At 42.7% G+C, this 19,047-nt stretch overlaps 2 protein-coding genes across 3 annotated transcripts; both read left to right on the top strand.

Annotated features, from left to right (window-relative positions):
- The first annotated feature begins 10,632 nt into the window (after positions 1-10,632).
- On the top strand, positions 10,633-18,732 carry LOC136436357 (tetratricopeptide repeat protein 22-like). 2 transcript variants are annotated; one of them, XR_010756033.1, is made up of 4 exons: positions 10,633-10,849; positions 11,103-11,204; positions 11,533-13,200; positions 14,365-15,820. XR_010756033.1 is itself a non-coding variant. In XM_066430258.1 (3 exons), the coding sequence occupies exons 2-3, from the start codon at positions 15,681-15,683 to the stop codon at positions 18,199-18,201; spliced, it is 2,256 nt and encodes a 751-aa protein (XP_066286355.1). In that variant the 5' UTR covers positions 12,177-13,200; positions 14,365-15,680; the 3' UTR covers positions 18,202-18,732. The 2 variants fall into 2 exon arrangements, 1 of the variants encoding a protein (XP_066286355.1); XM_066430258.1 differs by lacking the exons at positions 10,633-10,849; positions 11,103-11,204 and adding an exon at positions 17,876-18,732 and having other exon boundaries at positions 12,177-13,200; positions 14,365-17,610.
- LOC136437220 (protein rolling stone-like) lies at positions 13,944-15,162 on the top strand. Its single transcript, XM_066431700.1, has 2 exons — positions 13,944-13,952; positions 14,365-15,162. Exons 1-2 carry the CDS (start codon positions 13,944-13,946, stop codon positions 15,160-15,162), a joined length of 807 nt encoding a protein of 268 aa, XP_066287797.1.
- Positions 18,733-19,047: the final 315 nt, after the last annotated feature.

Here is a 19,047-nt window from a genome sequence, read left to right as displayed (position 1 = left end):
GCCAAAAAAAGTTGCCTTCAGTATTAAATCTACGTGGTCAGGGAGGATGAACAAATGCAAACATGCAGAGTATGGTATGCCGAAATACATATTGTTCGTTTTCATTCTTTCATATGTTGACAATAGATTGACTTCCAAAATCCGGACCCTCCTTAGACCAGCACCCTTCTGTATGGGGTTCTTTTGTGGTGAATCAACATGTTCATACTGGTGAGGCTATGAGACATATGGCAACTAGGCATCAGCACCTTTGCGGGATGGGGGAAGTGGGGGAGGCTCATCTTCAGGGGGTACGATTTTGTCGGCTGTTCCAATGGCCTAATTACTTTTAGCAATTTGCCTGAGACCTGCATTTTTGGGTTTGCAATTCTTTTGCAGCGTGTCCACACCTTCATACAGGTGTGGTTGTGAGATAGCTAACAGGGTATACGCACCTTTACGAGGTGGGGGAAGTGGGGGAGGCTCATTTGTAGTGGTTTTGTTTTTGTTGCCTGTTCCAAAGATCTTGTTTTCAGCAGACTGCACTTGACCTATACCTTTCGGTTTGTGTGGTGAGTCAACATCTTCGTACAGGTGAGGCTCTGAGACCTCTTGCAAGGTGCTGGCATCTTTACGAGGTGGGGGTAGTGGGGGAGGCTCATCTGTAGTGGCTTCGTTTTTGTTGGCTGTTCCGAAGATCTTGTTTTTAGGAAACTGCATTTGACCTGTACTTTTCAGTTTCAGCTTATTTTGTGGTGAGTCCACATCTTCATACAGGTGAGGCTCTGAGACTGCTGGCAGGGAATCAGAATTTGTATCGGGTGGGGTAAGTTCTGGAGGTTCATTCTTAGGGGATTTGATGTGATTTTGAGCTTCAAGAGCATTTTTTTCATAACGTTTCCCGTTTGGACCTCTAGATAGTGGACTGTTTGGCGGTGAACCCACACCAGTATACAGACCATTTTGCTGTGAAACAGATAACCCTGTGTTATACGATAGATTTGTAACTTCCAAGGACTGAGTGGTTGGATGAGACTGGCCCTGCATTGTCTCATCATGATCACAAGTCATTACCGTAGTGTTTGGGGTGGATTGAGTGATGGCCAGAGACTGACCCTGCCCTGTCTGATCATTACCACCGGTAGGTGCTGGGTCCTTTGGTGGTGTTCCCACAGTTACAACATACATAGGATTTGGCTTTAAGGCAGCTAGCACTTTTTCATGTTTTAGATTTCCACCTTTCAGAGATTGAATGGTAGCCTGAGACTGTCCCTGAGCTGTCTGATCATGACCGCTAACCATTCCAGTAACTGTGATGCTTGCGTTACTAAGTTCAGTGGTGTCCTGAGTCTGGCTTGTCTGATCGTGGCCACTGGTCATTTCTATAGACGCTGGGTCCTGTGGTTGTGTGTCTACATCTTCGTAGAAAGGATTTGGTTGCAAGGCAGATGATAGTGCATTATGTGATAGATTTCTAACATCCAAAGATTGAGTGGGTGTAGAATGAGAGTGACTCTGCCTTGTCTGATCACGACCGCTAGTCGTTACACCAGCTGTGGAGTTCGAGTTGCTACAAACAACATTGGGATTTGGGGCCGAAGGAGGATGCCTGGTCCTCCTCTTGTACCAGATTGTGAGAATGATGCTGCCAATCAGGACAATGACAGCTGTTGGACCAGTGATAAAGCCAATGAGAACAGGGAGAGGGAAAATAGGATCAGATTCATGGGAACTGTCGGAAGTGACCGTTAAGGTTGTCGGTTTTGGACGTGCCGTTGAACCAGCATTGGTTTTGAAGTACCAGTGAGAGCGAAAACTTGCAGTGCCATTGTTATTAACACCTTCAACTTGGTTATCAAAGGGCTGTGTGGCAGATGTGGAGCCAAAGGGATGTGCTGCTCTGCTATTATTACTTTCTGCGTTGCCAGATGAAGAAGATGTTGGCACTGCAGATGATGTGAATGAGGTATGAAGATCAACAGGCAGACTTAGTGTTGATGTGGCGGTCTCGTTACAGACCAGGTCTTCGGGACTAATATCTTTAAGCTTTTGTCCACGAAAGTTGTCAGGTTGGGCACAAGTAAACTTGTTTACGAAAGAATCAGACCCGTTCATTTTTCGCCTCAAGGGGACCATCTTACAATCACACTGCCAGGGGTTATTGTCAATGTATATATTCTTGATTGCTGATAACATGCCGTAAGCAGAAAGGTTAAGGACTGAGATCTGGTTTGCTCGCAGGCACAAGAATCCTAAATTGAGTAGATTAATGAATGTACCTGGCAGGATAGAAATGATTTGGTTGGAGGACAGGTTCACGACAGATAGCACGGGTAGATTAAAGAATGTACCTGCCTGGATGTCCTTTATCTGGTTGTGATCCAAATGCAACACTACGAGGTGGGTTAGATTTGTAAATGTACCCGTTTGGAGTTCTGTTATGTGGTTTGAAGTCAAAAATAGCTGGAAAAGGTTATCATGGTTTGAGAATATACCTGGCTTAATGTTAGTTATCCCATTTTTATACAGATTCAACTTTGCAAGCTGTGGTAGATTTGAGAGTATTCCTGTCTGAATACAAGATATCCGATTGCTTTGCAGATCCAAGTGTCTTATGGATTTGCTAAGATTCTTTGGGAATCTGGTCATCTGATTATTTCCGAAATATAAAAATGATATATTTTTTGGGAGGTCCTGGGGGATGTTGGTGAGGCCCAGCCTGTTGCAATCGCAACAAGGAGTCTGTCGTGAAAACCCCAAAGGCGCATTGGTTCTACAGGGTGAGGATATTGAACATTTGCATCGATGTCCAGCTTCCAGAAAGTTGGGCTTCTTCATGATGATGAGAAGGAAAATCAGCAGGTGTCTCAGCTTTTTCCCCATGTTGTCCTAACACCTATAGAGACAATGAGCAGGAATTATTCAATCAGCCTGAACTATTGTAACATAATTATAACATAAAATAACAAGCAGGTGTCCCAGTTCACTGTCAATGGATGTTTCACAACATATAAAGATACTGTTTCGGGGACCCTTTTTGGGAATGGTACAGAGGTGCAACTAACCAAAAAATGTAGATGCAAAAGAAAAAAAGTAAAATGTCAGCAAGACAATGCACAACAAGTTTGCATTGATTAAGCAAATAAGACATACATAGATGTCCCACCTGTCATCAATTAGTATGTCTCATGTATTAGGCCATGTTAATGTGACATCTGCGCGCCCATTACTTTTCTTCTGTTTTCAAAAAATAGTTTTCGACTATATTGTAAATCATACAAAAGCTGTAGAATCATTAGATATATGCCGTAGATTTTTGAAGAAAAAAAAACCCTGGAAAACGATACCAATGTAGACTGCCAAAATCAATTCCAAAGTCAGATAAGAAGATGTGAAGAAGTGAAAATGAAGAATATCAATCATTCGATTTACCCCTTCAAAGTCAAGCATGATTTACCAATTACGCAAATCATCTACCGGCATCTAAACATTGGGCTTCAAACATTTCACACATTGTGTAGTATTGCATTTCATAAAATACATTGCTGGGAAGTTTTCTGTCAGGATTTATATTCTAAAAATAGTTTGTAGAGCAGCGGGTCATGATCAAATATTTGTAGAACGATTTTCAGAATTACGTTTTATATTTTTGGCAACTTGCAACATTACAGGTAACAAGAAAAAAGCGTTTTTAAACTGCTTATCTGCAGTGTGTACATCATTTAAAAATGATGTACACACTGCAGATAATACCGAGATAACGATTATATTAGTGATCTGGTTGAAGAGCAGTGACAACCAGGTAACCAACGTACATATATAACCAGTGGCACATTCTCCGATCTATGCCAATCAGAATTCTGCATATATTTATTGGGGGTGTACAATAAAGAAACAAATTTGATATCAATCAGAGGCTAGTATTGAAACTCATGGAAATTTCCATGAAATCTTTCCGAAAACATTATTTTAGCATGGTGTAAATATGTAACTGTCAGGTTCACTTGTCACACATTACACGTTAAACAGCCTGCTAAAGTCGAAAACGGTGTCGAATCATGTTTGACAATTACTATTGTACAGTAGAGTGATATTTTCCGATGGGCTTTGAACACAATGTAGGTTTGGTGGCGTTTCGAGGATCGATAGGCAGGACACCTTGCATACATGTACATTAGTGACAATATAAGTCGATACCTTTCGACACAATGCCATATTAAATCACATAACGGACAGCATCCAGGAGGCTTGATCTCCTCTCACAGACCAACGCCGCAGTCAGTTTTTTTTGCCCACATTGTTTTTTTATCGCCCGTGCGCCATAAATTTGGAGGTTGCCGAGGATGTGCTTGCTGTGGCCTCAGGATTAAACCATTCGATTAGAGTGTTCAATTCAAAATTGAAAGTTTCAAATGGGCTGCGTGCCGCTGTCAACCGATTTCGGTTGTTCATTGGGGTATGAAGAAAACAGCTTAAAAACTGTAGACATTTTGAAATTCATGAAACCACACTACACATGTTTACTAGACTACTTTGAATTTCTATACACTGTACCGAGGACTTTTACCTTCTACGTCAGAATGAATGTATCTTTCGTTGACACTTTCTTGCTGGGGAATTACGAAGCCGTCGAAGGTCTTTCCGGGCTGTTGTGCTGGTAGGATACGGTTTTACCTGCTTCAGTAGCTGATCCGCGACGCAGTGCGACAAACAGTTTGAGATTAGCTCTTATTCATATAGTGGTGTTGATTGTCTGAAGCTGGGTATTTGAATATTACCATTCATAATTATAAATAATCATGGTTTGTTTCTTGTTCAAAATTTTACAGACCTGCTTGCATGGTCTTTTTTGGGCTGCCAATTGTTTTGCTATTTTCAATTGCTGCCAAACATTTTAAACGAAGTATGCACAACGTATGGAAGTTGAAATCTGTATCATGTCATTGCGATGAAACAATGTATTGCTTGTCTGAATCTGCCTGTATGAATATTGATGTATAGCAGGTTGTTTACTCCATGTTGACTATTTCACCTCGTCCTATCGAGATTAGCATGAAAAAATCAAAACAACGTTTTCCTTATAATCATTGTGACAATGTGGAAGGGACGTTAAGGGGAAGACCAGCAGGGGTATGAATATGTTTCCTATACACTTTTATTGGTGCTAGTGATATCAAAGATTAGCACTCACTGTTACTGCGGTCTTATTTACCATTCAAATATTTTCAAGAATCTAATCTGCGCAATTATTTTTTTGGTTTTGTGTGTTTTTTGCACCTGTAACTTAAGTTTCTCTTTGTGTTTCTCTATGGGATCTAGTTTGTCGATAGTTATTGACGTGCCGAAAAAATGGTAATTTGGGGCCCCCTACCAGGTTTTACAGGTACTGCAGCATTATAAGTCAACCCCTTTGTTAGAGTGGTATAGTCCTTTATTTCATGCCAGTAATAATCACCCCGACCAATCGAATCACGTGAATCGCATTGAAACTCAGATTCGTATCAGCCATTTCCCGACAAATCGCTTTCTAACTTGCGTTAACGACTACATCTGACCAAACAAACTTTGGAAGTGATTGAAATTGACCGCGATTTAACGTTTAGAGAAAAGTAGTAGAAAGTAGACGTTAAATCGCGGTCACTTTCAATCACTTCCAAAGTGCCAAAATTGTCAATCTGAAAACATCTTTGGAAAGCTGACACCCTCCACCATCTCACTGGCGAGTTTGTTTGGTCAGATGTAGTCGTTAACGCAAGTTAGAAAGCGATTTGTCGGGAAATGGCTGATACGAATCTGAGTTTCAATGCGATTCACGTGATTCGATTGGTCGGGGTGAATAATTGGCCTGTCTGGGGTAGGAGGGCCTGCCCGATGAATGACCTGAATTTGCGTGAATTTACAATGTATGTAATTTTGGTTAAGAAGTAGGGCAATAATATAAAATACAGTTTGCTAATTACAGCCTTATTTGCACGTTTGATAAGACAACCTGAAACAAGAAATTTGCAATAGCTTTAAATATTTCATGGAGGTCTGAGGTCTCCGAACTCTTGTTTGAAAATAGGAAATGAATAAGACGTTCGCATACAGTTACAGCGTGCACTGTCATATGTCTTTTAAACTGGTAACCAACTTGATAATTATTCATTTCCATAATTTAGCAAATGATTGTACGGATGAGGAAACGGTAACGACTCATAATCCGACGACAAAATTCCCTGCTGGCGTAGCCTCAGTCGGGTCTCTATCATTAATGTTATATCATGATTGTTACTACATCAAGATTTCATAATTTGTGTAGTAATTGAAATCTTCCTCCTAGCCAAGCCCTGTACTAAACGAAAGAAAACAGCTTGACGTCTACCGTTGTGGGTGAACAACATTATCGACTATGTCTGCTGGTCCTTTTATAACCACTTTACCCGCGCACTGCCTACTATTTAACGTCATAATTTCTAACGGTCAAATTGCGGGTGTCACAGGTGACTTGCAATTTTTGCGTGCATTGCGTGACTTAACGAAAGAGAATTATTCCCGCAACTTTACCTTCCCATGGAGAGATTTGCGATCTATCTCTAAGTGCTTTCCGTCATGCACGCAAATTTGCCTAAAGGTCATTATTCTTACCCGATCGGGTTGCATCTTAAAGAGCAAATCGCGAGTAAGAAGCGTCCTTTACCTCACCTAAAGCTACCGATGACCTTTTTAAACGAGTTTGGAGAGCCTGTTTTGACAACAGTGGCCGTATTCAGCACGTGATTGACACTAGAAACATCCAAAACATTTTAGTCTCCTAGTGATTTCCACATTTGTTTAGCCCAATACCCTATGCTGATTCCTCAAACGTAGTGCAGGCAAAGAGAGGAAAACCACTAGAAACAGACATGAACTCGGATGAAAAATGTAAAAAAAAAGCCAAAACAACATACTGGTTAAAGATTGTGACACTGTTCTTTCTAAAAAAAACATTTATCTGCTACTTTAAGTACTTATAATCTGTTTTGTTTCTTTATTTATAATATAAAACCTGACGCAACGAGCGTGCCATTCAGAGGACACAAATCCATAAAATTGAAAACATTTTAGTATCTAATTGGTTTCTACATTGCGTAACCCCAATATATATGCTAATTCCTCAAACGTGGTTCATGTTCATAAATCGCGTATACTGGCTGTATACTACATCAGTCGTACAAAGGCACTCTGGAAAGGTAGTGGATGCTACCTGAAACGCCTGATCGTTTACAAAATCCATCCAGTTGCTTCAGTAACCTTTTCTTTTGATATCTGGTATACTGGTAGATTTTCGGCTTTGTCAGAAACTCGTGTGTGCGTGTGCTCTTTTCCATCATTTGAACAACAACTATTCGAAAGATGAACGGATCTGGACCCGCAAACGACACTAGCGTGGCCATGTCTTCGTCCCAGCCGGAATGGCACTTCGTCCTTCCCGCCGAACTGAAGGTGATGCTCGTCAGCCTCATCGGCCTGGGGCTTGTCTTAGGAAATACTTTCGTCGTGGTCGTGATTTTGAGGTCGCCGTCGCTGAGAAACTACACGGGGTACCTGACTGTTTCCCTGGCGTGTGCCGACATGTTGCCCGGTCTCCTGGTCATCCCGTTCAGCTTGAGGCCGGCCTGGACAGGGCAGTGGATGTACGGTGATGTCATCTGCATGGTAAGTCTCCACACTGTGTATATGAGTGGGTTTGATGGCTTTAAAGGCAACCAAACCAATATTTGGGCCCAAAATATGGAAGTGAAAAATGCTGAAATCTCTATGGTCGTGACATTTGCTAACACTATTTAACGTTAGCACATTTGCGTTATAACTTACTTTGGTAATTTCAAAACCGCGCAAAAACGTGCCGTACGATGCATGATTCCCGTAGTTCCGCGAGCCTACAAAACCCCCGGCGGCGATTTTCAGTGAGTTTTCACATCGCAACAACGTCGTATTTTTGCACGATGGACGTTGCTGTACATTGTGATAGTGTTGTTTGCACTAATCATGTATAGAAATGACTAAATGAATTGACTTTCAAAATCCGATTTTCGGGCCCTAATATTGCTTTGGTTGCCTTTAACGTTAGACCACCCTTCCACTCGACGGCGATCGCTGAGCGACAGGGGAGCGACCAAAATTGGATTTGTGTGACCCTTGATTTCATAGTTGAAATATGATGCATCGTGCACGACGTAAAAGCATTATTGGAAAGGCGACTGTTTTTTATATTCCCCTTCCAGTGGGAAGGGGGATATACTGTTTTTGCTTGCCTGTTCTTCTTCTTCTTCTTCTTCTTCTTCTTCTTCTTCTTCTTCTTCTTCTTCTGCCAAAAACCAAGTAGATGTGCGGTGGTACACTACTAATGGTATTACAGAAAGTTATATGTACCTTATGTTAAATGGTACGGATGGTATATTTGAGATGTAGGTACCTATAGGAAAGGTGAATACACCTGACAATAAATTATGCTAATGAGGACCTAATTTGCATAATCTATGCATAAACTTGTATTTCCCCTACCGTACAAGCTGCGGATGTCATATTTGAGATGTAGGAACCTTTAGGAAAGGTGAATGCACCTGGCCATGAATTATGCTAATGAGGACATCATTTGCATAATCTATGCATAAACTTGTATTTCCCCTACCGTACAAGCTGCGGATGTCATCTTTGAGATGTAGGTAGGAAAGGTGAATGCACCTGGCCATGAATTATGCTAATGAGGACATCATTTGCATAATCTATGCATAAACTTGTATTTCCTTTATCGTAAAAGCTGCGGATGTCATCTTTAAGATGTAGGTACCATAAGGAAAGGTGAATGCACCTGGCCATAAATTATGCTAATGAGGACATTATTTGCATAATTTATGCATAAACTTGTATTTCCCTTACCGTAAAAGCTGCAGATGTCATCTTTGAGATGTAGGTACCTTTAGGAAAGGTGAATGCACCTGGCCATGAATTATGCTAATGAGGACATCATTTGCATAATCTATGTATAAACTTGTATTTCCTTTATCGTAAAAGCTGCGGATGTCATCTTTAAGATGTAGGTACCATAAGGAAAGGTGAATGCACCTGGCCATAAATTATGCTAATGAGGACATTATTTGCATAATTTATGCATAAACTTGTATTTCCCTTACCGTAAAAGCTACGGATGTCATATCTGAGCTGTAGGTACCATTAGGAAAGGTCAGAAAACCTGGACATACATTAGGCTAATGAGGGCCTCCTTTGCATAATTTATGCAGAAACTTCATAATACCCTTACAGTCAATATGCTAAGGATGTCATATTTGAGGTGTTGGTAATGGGAGGGGAATATCCTGCATTTTCCCGAAAATGTTGCCATTCTAGTTTCATCTTTATTCAGACATACATGGCACAACAACACATTTTACAATTTCACAAATATACACAGTTTATACACATTGCTACAAGGGCCATTCCCACTGTCCTTTTTTTGGCTAGGGTGTGCTCCCTATAGCTAGTTATATGTTGTTACAGGGGCCATTCAAGATTACCGTGGTCAATATTGACCAAAGGAGGCCATATATATATAATACATGAATATGTAACAATGATTGTCATTTTCGTTCTTTATCTATGAAATTCGTTAAGCGATCTGTCAAATCTTTGGCCACACGGCGACCAAAGTATCTACTGACTAGTTGAAATGGAAGGCATAGTGTGTGGTGAACATGGTACTGATGGTCAAAACGTTTTCTGCAATCGGACGTACTATATGTAGAAATACTAAACCTAACACATAACGTTGCAAAATTAGTTCCGTTGATCATATCGTTGTTGCTTTATCAATTGCAGTGTATTATGTATCATTAGAAATCTAGTTTATTACCTTTTACGACGGCACCCCACTTGCTATCATCGTACATTCATGGATTTGTCTTACTTAAAAACATTCAGCTCGCAGTTTTTTGAACCAGGAATTGAACCATGATAACCTCTGTGTTCATGTAGGTTGGTTTTCTTGAAAAACATGGTTGACGTTTCTAATCAGGCCGGTCCTAACAGAAAATGAAGTCAAACGCCAGCTAGTCTGCAGAATTATATCATATTGCATTATACATCAAAATTACACACCACTTGCAACCAAATTCATTAAGAAAATTCAGGCATGACAAAAATACGTAACACCGTATGTATGACATAACATAACATTACACAACGTATTACGCGGTGACGTAACATTGTCACGTACACATAATCTCCCAGCAGATCTCCACGGGCGCAAAATCGTATCAGTCGGCCGGCTGAAGATTCTGCTTGTATATTAACGTACACACACACGCTTAATGTCAAGAGGTCCTCAGGTAGACTACTTCGTCGAAATCTGGATGAACGCTAAGTCGTTCCAAAAGAGCTTTCTCACGACATTTCACCCGTTCGAAGTGTTCTGAATACGAAATAGGTAACTTGTCAAACTGATAATGCCAATGCCCTTTTTTGGCGACGCTTCAGTGGCGAGCCGATTGGTTATTCTGTGTTTGCCGAACAATGTCTCCTTGCGTTGGGGTTACGACATCAAATTGAGGGCAGATCCTTGTCGACCAACGGTTCTGCCATAGCCTTGCTGAAAATCCTACGATAGAAAAAGCTGTAAATCAATGGTGGCTTTCTTTCCGCAATGGTGTTGTTAACCCCATTTTGTTTGCCCTGAATAGCATGGTCTTTTCAGTTTATCAATGCTGACAGAGTTTTGATGACGATGACATATTGTTTTTCCTGATTGTTTCCAGCTTGCGACGTTCATCTCTTGCGTCTGCGCACTGGGTTCGTCGTTCTCATTGGTTGGCCTCGCCATCAACCGTTACATCCTCATCGTACACGCCATGAGGTAACGTTTCACATTCTCTCGAAAGTTTTCCGAATATTTTCCTTTTGTTTGAACGTGTTGTTGAATATTCCAGGCTGATTTATTTCTCGCCATTATTCATAATGGACGTGTCAAAGTTGTATTGCTCTATGTCTGCTACATTGGACTCCTAAGATATGAATGTTATCTGGAACTGGAAGTTTCAGTACCAAGGAAAGTCGCTAGGGTAGACGACCTCGACCTTCGACCTCGACCTGTTGTTATGTATCAACAGGTACCAGAACATCATGGGGCCGAAGCTGTGCACCGCCATGATCGTGGCTGCCTGGGTGGTGCCCGCAATAAGCTTCACAGTCCCCATCTTCGTGTACAAAAGGTGAGATCCGTGCATTTTGCATTTAGGCAACGTCTACCACACATTGATGCCTGGTGTGTCACTGCTAATTACAAATATATTTTGAGGCCTACATTCAACTCTCTCTGTCTCTGTTTCTCTGTCTGTCTGTGTCTGTGTCTTTGACATGTGCAGTGTCAAAGGTGAAGGCGCCCCTGGCTTGTAAACAGTTGTCGTAGTTGTTGTCTCGATTTAAATAACAATGCCCAGACGGGCCTTGTTTACATGTCAGGGCCTTCACCTTTGACACTGCACATGCGTACTCGAATCTACGAATGGTCTTATTCATGACTAACATTTCTTCCTGTAGATTCCGCTTCCTGCCCTCCTCGGCGCACTGTACGTTCGAGCTCGGCGAAGTGATTCCGCTGGCCTTCGGGGTCGCTTTCATCGCAGTCCTGGTGATGGTAGTGGGCATTCTCCACTGCAAAGTGTACGCAGTGGCCCTGCGTCATCTGAAGAACATCCACCTCTACAACCGACGGGCCACACTGGACAAACTTCAGGGAGCCAAGACAACCGCCGCCATCACTGTAGCATTTCTCCTAACATGGGTGCCGTACTGTGCCCTGGCTATATGGCAAAATATGTTGGAGTATCCAACCCATCCTGACGTGGAGTTTGTTGTGCTTTGGCTATACACGTGTAATGGGATTTTAAACGTCTTCATCTACAATGGGCTGAACAGGGCCTTCCGAGAGGAAGCCAAGAAGCTGACCATGCGCACCTGTGTACTGAACAGGTTTGATGTGTCGCTAGGTGTCGCTTCAAGAGTCGCCACGCCGTCCACCCAAGCCCGTTCCACCTCAAGAAGAGCAGCTTGTGTTCGGACTGACACCAGCACATCGCCGTTCCCAGACGGAATCCCCATGGGGGAGCGCCAAACTTCTTGTAGAGCGCAGGGAGCCATGCTGTACAGTCGTTTCTTAGGGAAGAACATGGAAGAGACACGATTATAGATTCCCCGGTCAGCTGTCTGTGAACATTGCAGTACCAGTAGAAAAACGCCCCTGCAGTTTAAGAACAAGCTGCGTGGGGCCCAATCCTATGTCACTTGTTCCTGACATCAAATGCTATCTGTCAACAACAACAAAAATCAAAACTTTAGCACGTCTAGGACCAAAGGTGCAATAATCGAAAGTTCTACTTCAGTACTAACTGTGTACATGTACTATGGCACCCAAGGCATTAGTGCTGCTTTTGACGTAAACTGGGTGCAAGAAGTTATTTACGTTTGACTCACCATTCAGTAATTTATTTACTTTAGTTTAGTTTCTATTTATTGAAATTATTTGAAAGAGGAGCGACCCTTAAGGGCTATTGGAGCTTGCCAAAACAGATACATCTGTAAGCTGTTAACTATCGCCACTCCCAAGTCAGAGGTGACATTCCAATTGTCTTACTAGTACTCGCAATACGCGAAAGTAAACCGACAAGTTAGACGTCATTTCATGCAGAAGTAATACCGAGGTGGCGGATCTGCACTGAAATATCTCTATGACTGTCGTCCGATTTGTGCCTCACAGGTGAGAATATATTCACTGCACACATTCTAGATTACTGGGGAACGTTTGCTATGCTACACAGAAAGTCACTGCACAAAGTTTTGTTTTTCATATTAGAAAGCATATGTGCTGCCGCGGCTGCTTACTCTGTTTGAAGGTGTGTATGTGTGTGTGTGTGTGTGTGTTCATGGCCCTCAAATACAGCTAAAAGAAACATAGCAACATATTTGTTGTGTTATTCGACATACTAGTATACAGCTGCCATGGTCTGAGACAAATACAAAGATGCCACATATACCTATATATTGTGGTTGCCTCCTTAGTTTGAACGATTTGTCGCTATATATCGAGACTGTCGTACATTGTACCACCTGAAAGTCAACTCTCCTGTTTTAGAATGTCTTTTAGAAGAGTTCTCCCTGGACGCCCTTCGCCTCCGCCACCACGACATCACGGTCTTCTCTCACTCACCGGTATGTAGAATTCTTAACCAAAGATCTAAAGTATTTTGGCTGCAGTAGGAAATAAACGTTTAGTTAAGAATATTGTTATTGTTATTGTGTACATGTGGCGGATTCCTTAACGTGCTCGAGGTATGGCTCTCCTCAGACACTGGTCCTTCATTTAACACGATGGTATCAAGATTATCATTTTCTGACAGCATACAGCATATATACAAGAAAGTGCCAGCTAGTAAGCATGCGTTTACCCTAAATAGGTTAAAGTGCATCAGAGACATTTCGTATACGCATGTTTGGTGCCTAGTATGGGAGGGGGGATTCCGTGTCACTACCCATTATCTGAGCTGAAGAAATGACAAAAATCAGCCAAAGTATTGTCAGAATGATTGAATAAAAGAGTTAACCAAGGAGAGTTTCACCGACGTGTCGAAAACTTCAACATTGTAAAGCTACGATCTTGAGAACGACACCAAGTCTAGGACGTTTTGTCATTTTAACATTCTATCATGTCAGTGTTACACGTACATGTATTTACAATTAGCCGTCGGGCATGAAGCTAAATTTACTCGTGCCACTCCATGTCGCCGTCGAACCACATTCCGCTGGAGTTAAGCGGGTATCTTACTAGGCCGCGCCTATTTGCGACCGTTTGTGAAAGACATTCACCAACTGGTGCGAACAGGTTCCAATCGGAGCCAATTTGCAACTGAAATGGCGATTTTTTTAATAGAAAAAAAAAAATCGCAATTGGCAACATGGCGCAAGTGGGCGCCATCTAGACACCAGCAGGCGTAACCACTGCAAATCTCCTTTTGATGAATTTGTAATTCAGGGGCAACACTGCGATTTCCAATAAAGTTATCTTGTATCTAATCTTAGGCCGAAACTGAGGATGTGACATTCCGGGCTCGGTCATTTTGTTTGTCACGTATATAACCCGTTCGTCGCACGTCAGTGTCACGGTGTCACCGCATGCACGGGATAATTGCCGCAATGATAATCAATATAAGTCGCAAACAGGTACAGTCCAGGGAGATAACCGCTCTTCAGTACAGTGGCGTTCGTTGCCAAAGGCACAGGCACACTATATAGAAATCTCTTCTTTACTAAATCTTACCAACCTGATCATGCTGATGAGACTATATTGACGGCAAATATTGATTTATATTTCAACAGTGGTGTCGTCGGCAGGTAGGCTTTGTGGTCTACAGGACGGTGGTTGCGGCTCTGACGCTGGCTATCCTGGTGTTCCTACTGGTTTACCACTACCATGTCCAGGGACGGTCCGACCCGTGGCCGATCGCCCTGACCAACTGGAGCTTCACCGTCCTCACTGCGCACATGGTGGTGGCCCTGGTCGTCTGCGTGGTGGAGAAAGGAGTAAGACCGACCACCGTGGCCAGCACGTCTGAAAACACTAACGCTGGAGACACAGACACTGTAGAAGCCATTCCAATGATCGAATTTGGGCATAGTGATGAGAACAATGCAGAAACAATCCAGGACAATAGCGGATTGGCATGGTATCACAAAGTCCACTGGATCTTGCACAACACCAGCATCACCGCAGCCTTCTTTGTAACAACTCTCTATTGGACGTTGGACAGAGGGACAGTGTCGGTCAGCAGCATATTGGAACACGTGGTTAACTCGATCATCGCGCTTCTGGATCTCTTAGTGAGCGGTACTCCAGTGAGGATCCTAAACGTGATCTACCCTGTAGCCTACGCTGCGGTGTACGCTGTGTTCTACGTCATCTACTGGGCCGCAGGGGGGAAGGGGCGAGACGGGTCCACAGCCATCTACGCCGTTATAGATTTCGGGAAGGACCCAGGCATGGCGTCAGGGATCATGGTTGGGTTCGTGTTCGTTGGGACGCCCGCGTTCCATCTCCTGTCGTACGGACTGTATCGCCTGAGGGAGCTGGTTGTGACGAAGATCAAGCGAAGGACGAGGCCAGTCACAACGGTGTAGCCAACTCAATAAATGCTGCTCATTCCAAAGTCGCTTGATTAAATCGCGCTCTTGGTAGTAAGTGATTTGCACCCTATAGTTAAAGGGTACCGTAGCACCCAAAGCTTAGGAACTTTAACTTAAACGCCGACACTACCTTGCTTGGGGCCGCTGACAAGGGACATAACATTTCAAGTCTGACATATGACATGAGATTAAAACGAACTTCCTGTATTTCACTCAGATTAAAGCTTTGAACAGTACAGTTACGTATACAAACGGTAACATTGCTCTTACCACGTGTGTTTAGCTTTATACATCACAGTAACATTCGAATAAAAGTGTTTGGTGGAAACGTTTGCTAAACCGAGCAAACAAACTCTGAACAACACATCTCTCCAGTGTCACTTTGGGCATTGTTTTGTGTTGGTACGGACCATTTAACTCTTTACACTCGAGTTCACAATGCGCATTTGAAATTAAAGACATGGTGACCATTGGTGTCACTGTCATTGCTGCCTGGCACCGCCTCAGGTGGCATGTTCACCACACCTGCAAACATGGCTGAAGGAGGTACTGTCCCTACCGTTCCCAAACCTGGCTTTTTTCACCTCGACCTGTTCGTCAAGGACACGAAGGACGTATCACCGTGGTATGACGAGCTCAAGACAAGATTGAACCAGGAAACGGGGCCCATGGAGAATGCCATCACCAACCTGTTGGGTGTTTTTGCGTTCTACAAACTACGCGGTCAGGGTGAAGCAAGAAAACTCATAGAGGGCCTCACCGAAAGGGACGAAAACAATCTGAACGCTATCGCCAACAAACAGTTCATATACGGCCACCTGATGAGAGCAAAGGACGAAATGGCTTGTAGAGATCGGTTACAGGAACTGCTTTCGGAGGATTCCGATGCAGCCAGAGCAAGGAATGCCCGCTGTTTTGCGGAACAGGGCTACGCACTTGCATTCGATGTAAGGGACGACAGCAAGGATATGGTATCGAAGATGAAGAGCGCTATCGACCGGTTCGAAACGGCCTTAGAATTAGTAGGTAACGGCGGTACGGTGACCATAGACCGGGAACGTCTTGTTTGGAAATTCTACCTGAGTAAATGTTACCTGAGACTCGACCAGGTCAGCGGTGGCTTCCAGCACAAAGCTCCAACGTTGACACACGACGACATGTTGAAAGGTTTCTATGAAACACGAGAGCTTTTGATAGAGGTTACCAAACTAAATCCAAGTTGGGAACACAGTAGATTTTACCTTGCACGAGCGTGGGCTTTGCTAGGGGCGCTGGAGAGTAAATGCAGACAGAAAGTTAAGGGCTATGAAACCCCTGAGAACCTTATCAAAGAAATCCCCCAGACAAAAGGAGTACAAGTTATTGGACCGCATTTGAGTTGCTTTGAAAAGGCAGTGGAAATCAACCCAAATGACAGCGAAGTCTACAGAAGGTTTGGGCACATGTACCTAGGTGAACATCTCTACGAAGATGCTCGACAGATGTTGGACAAGTCAATAGATATTATGCCTAGACGTACAAGTAACTGGGTTGCCTATTTCATCAGGTCCCTCGTAAACATGAGAGAGTACGACACGTTGGCAAAACAATCAAGAAATACTAGAGGACCATTGCCCTCAAAGCTGTTAATTGAGAAGGCGAAAGCAGACGTCACTACCTCCTGTGATGGTGCAGCGACACCGTTCAATATTTGTCACCTCGGAAAAGTCTGTCACAGGATCGCGATTCACCCTGTAACGCAAGAAGTGGTGGACTGGGGTGAATTGGGAGATGCACTTGATCACTTCGCCCTAGCACTGCAGCTAGAAGACGGTTTTACCAACCCTGATTTCCAAGCAGCTAGAGGCAAATGTCTGGAAGTTGCAAAAGAGCATGAGAAGGCTGCGGAGTCTTACAAACGCGCCGTTGAAAATGATGTTGACAACACGAGCTACATATGGAACTTATATGGGGTGCTGAAAAACCTTTTGACACTTCATGGCAACGGTCATGGGGAGCATTACATCGCCGAAATAGCTTTCTGGATCAACGAAGGCTTCAAGAAGTACGCGGACATCACGCCGGTACTTCGCAATTGTGTCTTCAAGTTCGGAAGTCAGATGATACAGGTGTGTCAATATCTGATAGACTGTGACAATTCCCAACTTGCCGAAATTTGCCTCAAATGTTTCCGCAGGCACAACAACAGTGCCTGTCGCAAACGCGCGGCGTCGATACAATCTAACCTATTAAAAGAAGATGCTCCCGAAGCATCTGGAATAGATGGCCCTTCCTCAGAACATTCTGAACAGGGAACACACGTGAAGGTCCCGGTGACTGTAGAGAAACCGCGTCATGGGCAGGAGTTTCAGTACGACTTCTTGGTCTCACACAGTAGCAAAGACGCCGGCTGGGTGAACTACGCACTTCTGTCAGCCTTGGAAGGGGATATGCGATTCAAAGGTGTGATTATAAAGCTCGATCAAAATAATAATCGGAACACATAAATTTGCTGTAAAGAAAGGGTGTAGGTATATTATGACATCTTTACATTTTGATTTTCAATTTCCATGTCAACACACACATCATTGACACAAAATTCTTGTGAAACCTGTTGTATTTCTATTTTCTCGGCAGTGGCCTACACAATCTATATACACACAAAGTCCGTAATGGTTAGCGTAGTTACATTGAAACCATAATTTTGATGTTATACCTTAATTTTCAGGATGTGTAGCTGACCGAGACTTCCTACCAGGGAAAAGCGTGTTCGACAACATCATTCACAGCATCGAGAACAGCTACAAGACTCTGCTGATCCTCACACCAAACTTCGTCACCAGTGAGTGGTGTAAGGACGAGACAGAACAGGCCTTGATGGAAAGTCTGAAGTCCAAGTCCGGGCGTGTCATTCCCATCATGCTTCACGAGTGTGACGTACCGGCTTCAGTGCGCACAATCACGTACCTGGATGTGTCACATGATGCAATAGGCTCCTACGATTGGTTGAAACTGAAGAAAGCTTTGGAGCAGATTCCTTCAACAAAGGACTGACTACGTCTCGGTAAAGTCAACGTAGTTCTAGCAAGGAAGATTGTAATAGATGATACTTTCAATTCAAAAGAAATACTTAGATCACGAACAAATTGTTAGCTTTCTATACGATCTGGTGTTATGTATATTTCCCCGTGTGTCAAGGGAATAGGCATTAAACTTACTACACACAATGAGGTTATAGAAAATCCTTGCTGCACGGGATTCTTTTTGTTTGTTAATTGGACAATGACAATGCTTCAGTTCAACGCATCCCATGATGTACTAGCGGTTTATCTCCAAGCAGATCCAACGGTTGCGAAGACCGTATCCAACTGGCAGAATAAATTTTTATTGCAACCGGTTGGATCTGCTTGGAGATTACTAACGATGACGTTAGTCTATATATGATTGTATGAACTTGTGTAATGTGTGTGGTATTTGGAATAATTCGAAGATATTTTGATTGTAATGTCGTGTTATGATATCATATGATATCATATCATGTTTCGGGTTGAAATAATTTCATGATTAAATTTTATGATGTGATAACGTGTATGGTTGTCGTTCATTTGTATCCTGTATATGCAGCTACTTATCAAAGGGAATATATTACCTCTGTAGTACTAGCATATCAGTACTATGTGAAAATATTGAAATACATTGATAGCATTTGAAATTCTTACAATTTATGACGATTCCTTTCTTTTGTGTTTATAATGATTTATAATCGATCATTTCATACTTTTGTGTTTATCATGAACACAGACCAGTACATATCAATCTCCAACTTCGTTAGAAAACATCAGTGTCCCGATGATATTATGATTTGTGTAATTTGTTTATAAGTGGGGAGAAAACATTTTA

This window comes from Branchiostoma lanceolatum, chromosome 6 (genome assembly GCF_035083965.1).
Source record: "Branchiostoma lanceolatum isolate klBraLanc5 chromosome 6, klBraLanc5.hap2, whole genome shotgun sequence".
Classification (NCBI taxonomy): Eukaryota; Metazoa; Chordata; class Leptocardii; order Amphioxiformes; family Branchiostomatidae; genus Branchiostoma; species Branchiostoma lanceolatum.
This window is presented reverse-complemented; position numbering and strand designations above follow the sequence as displayed.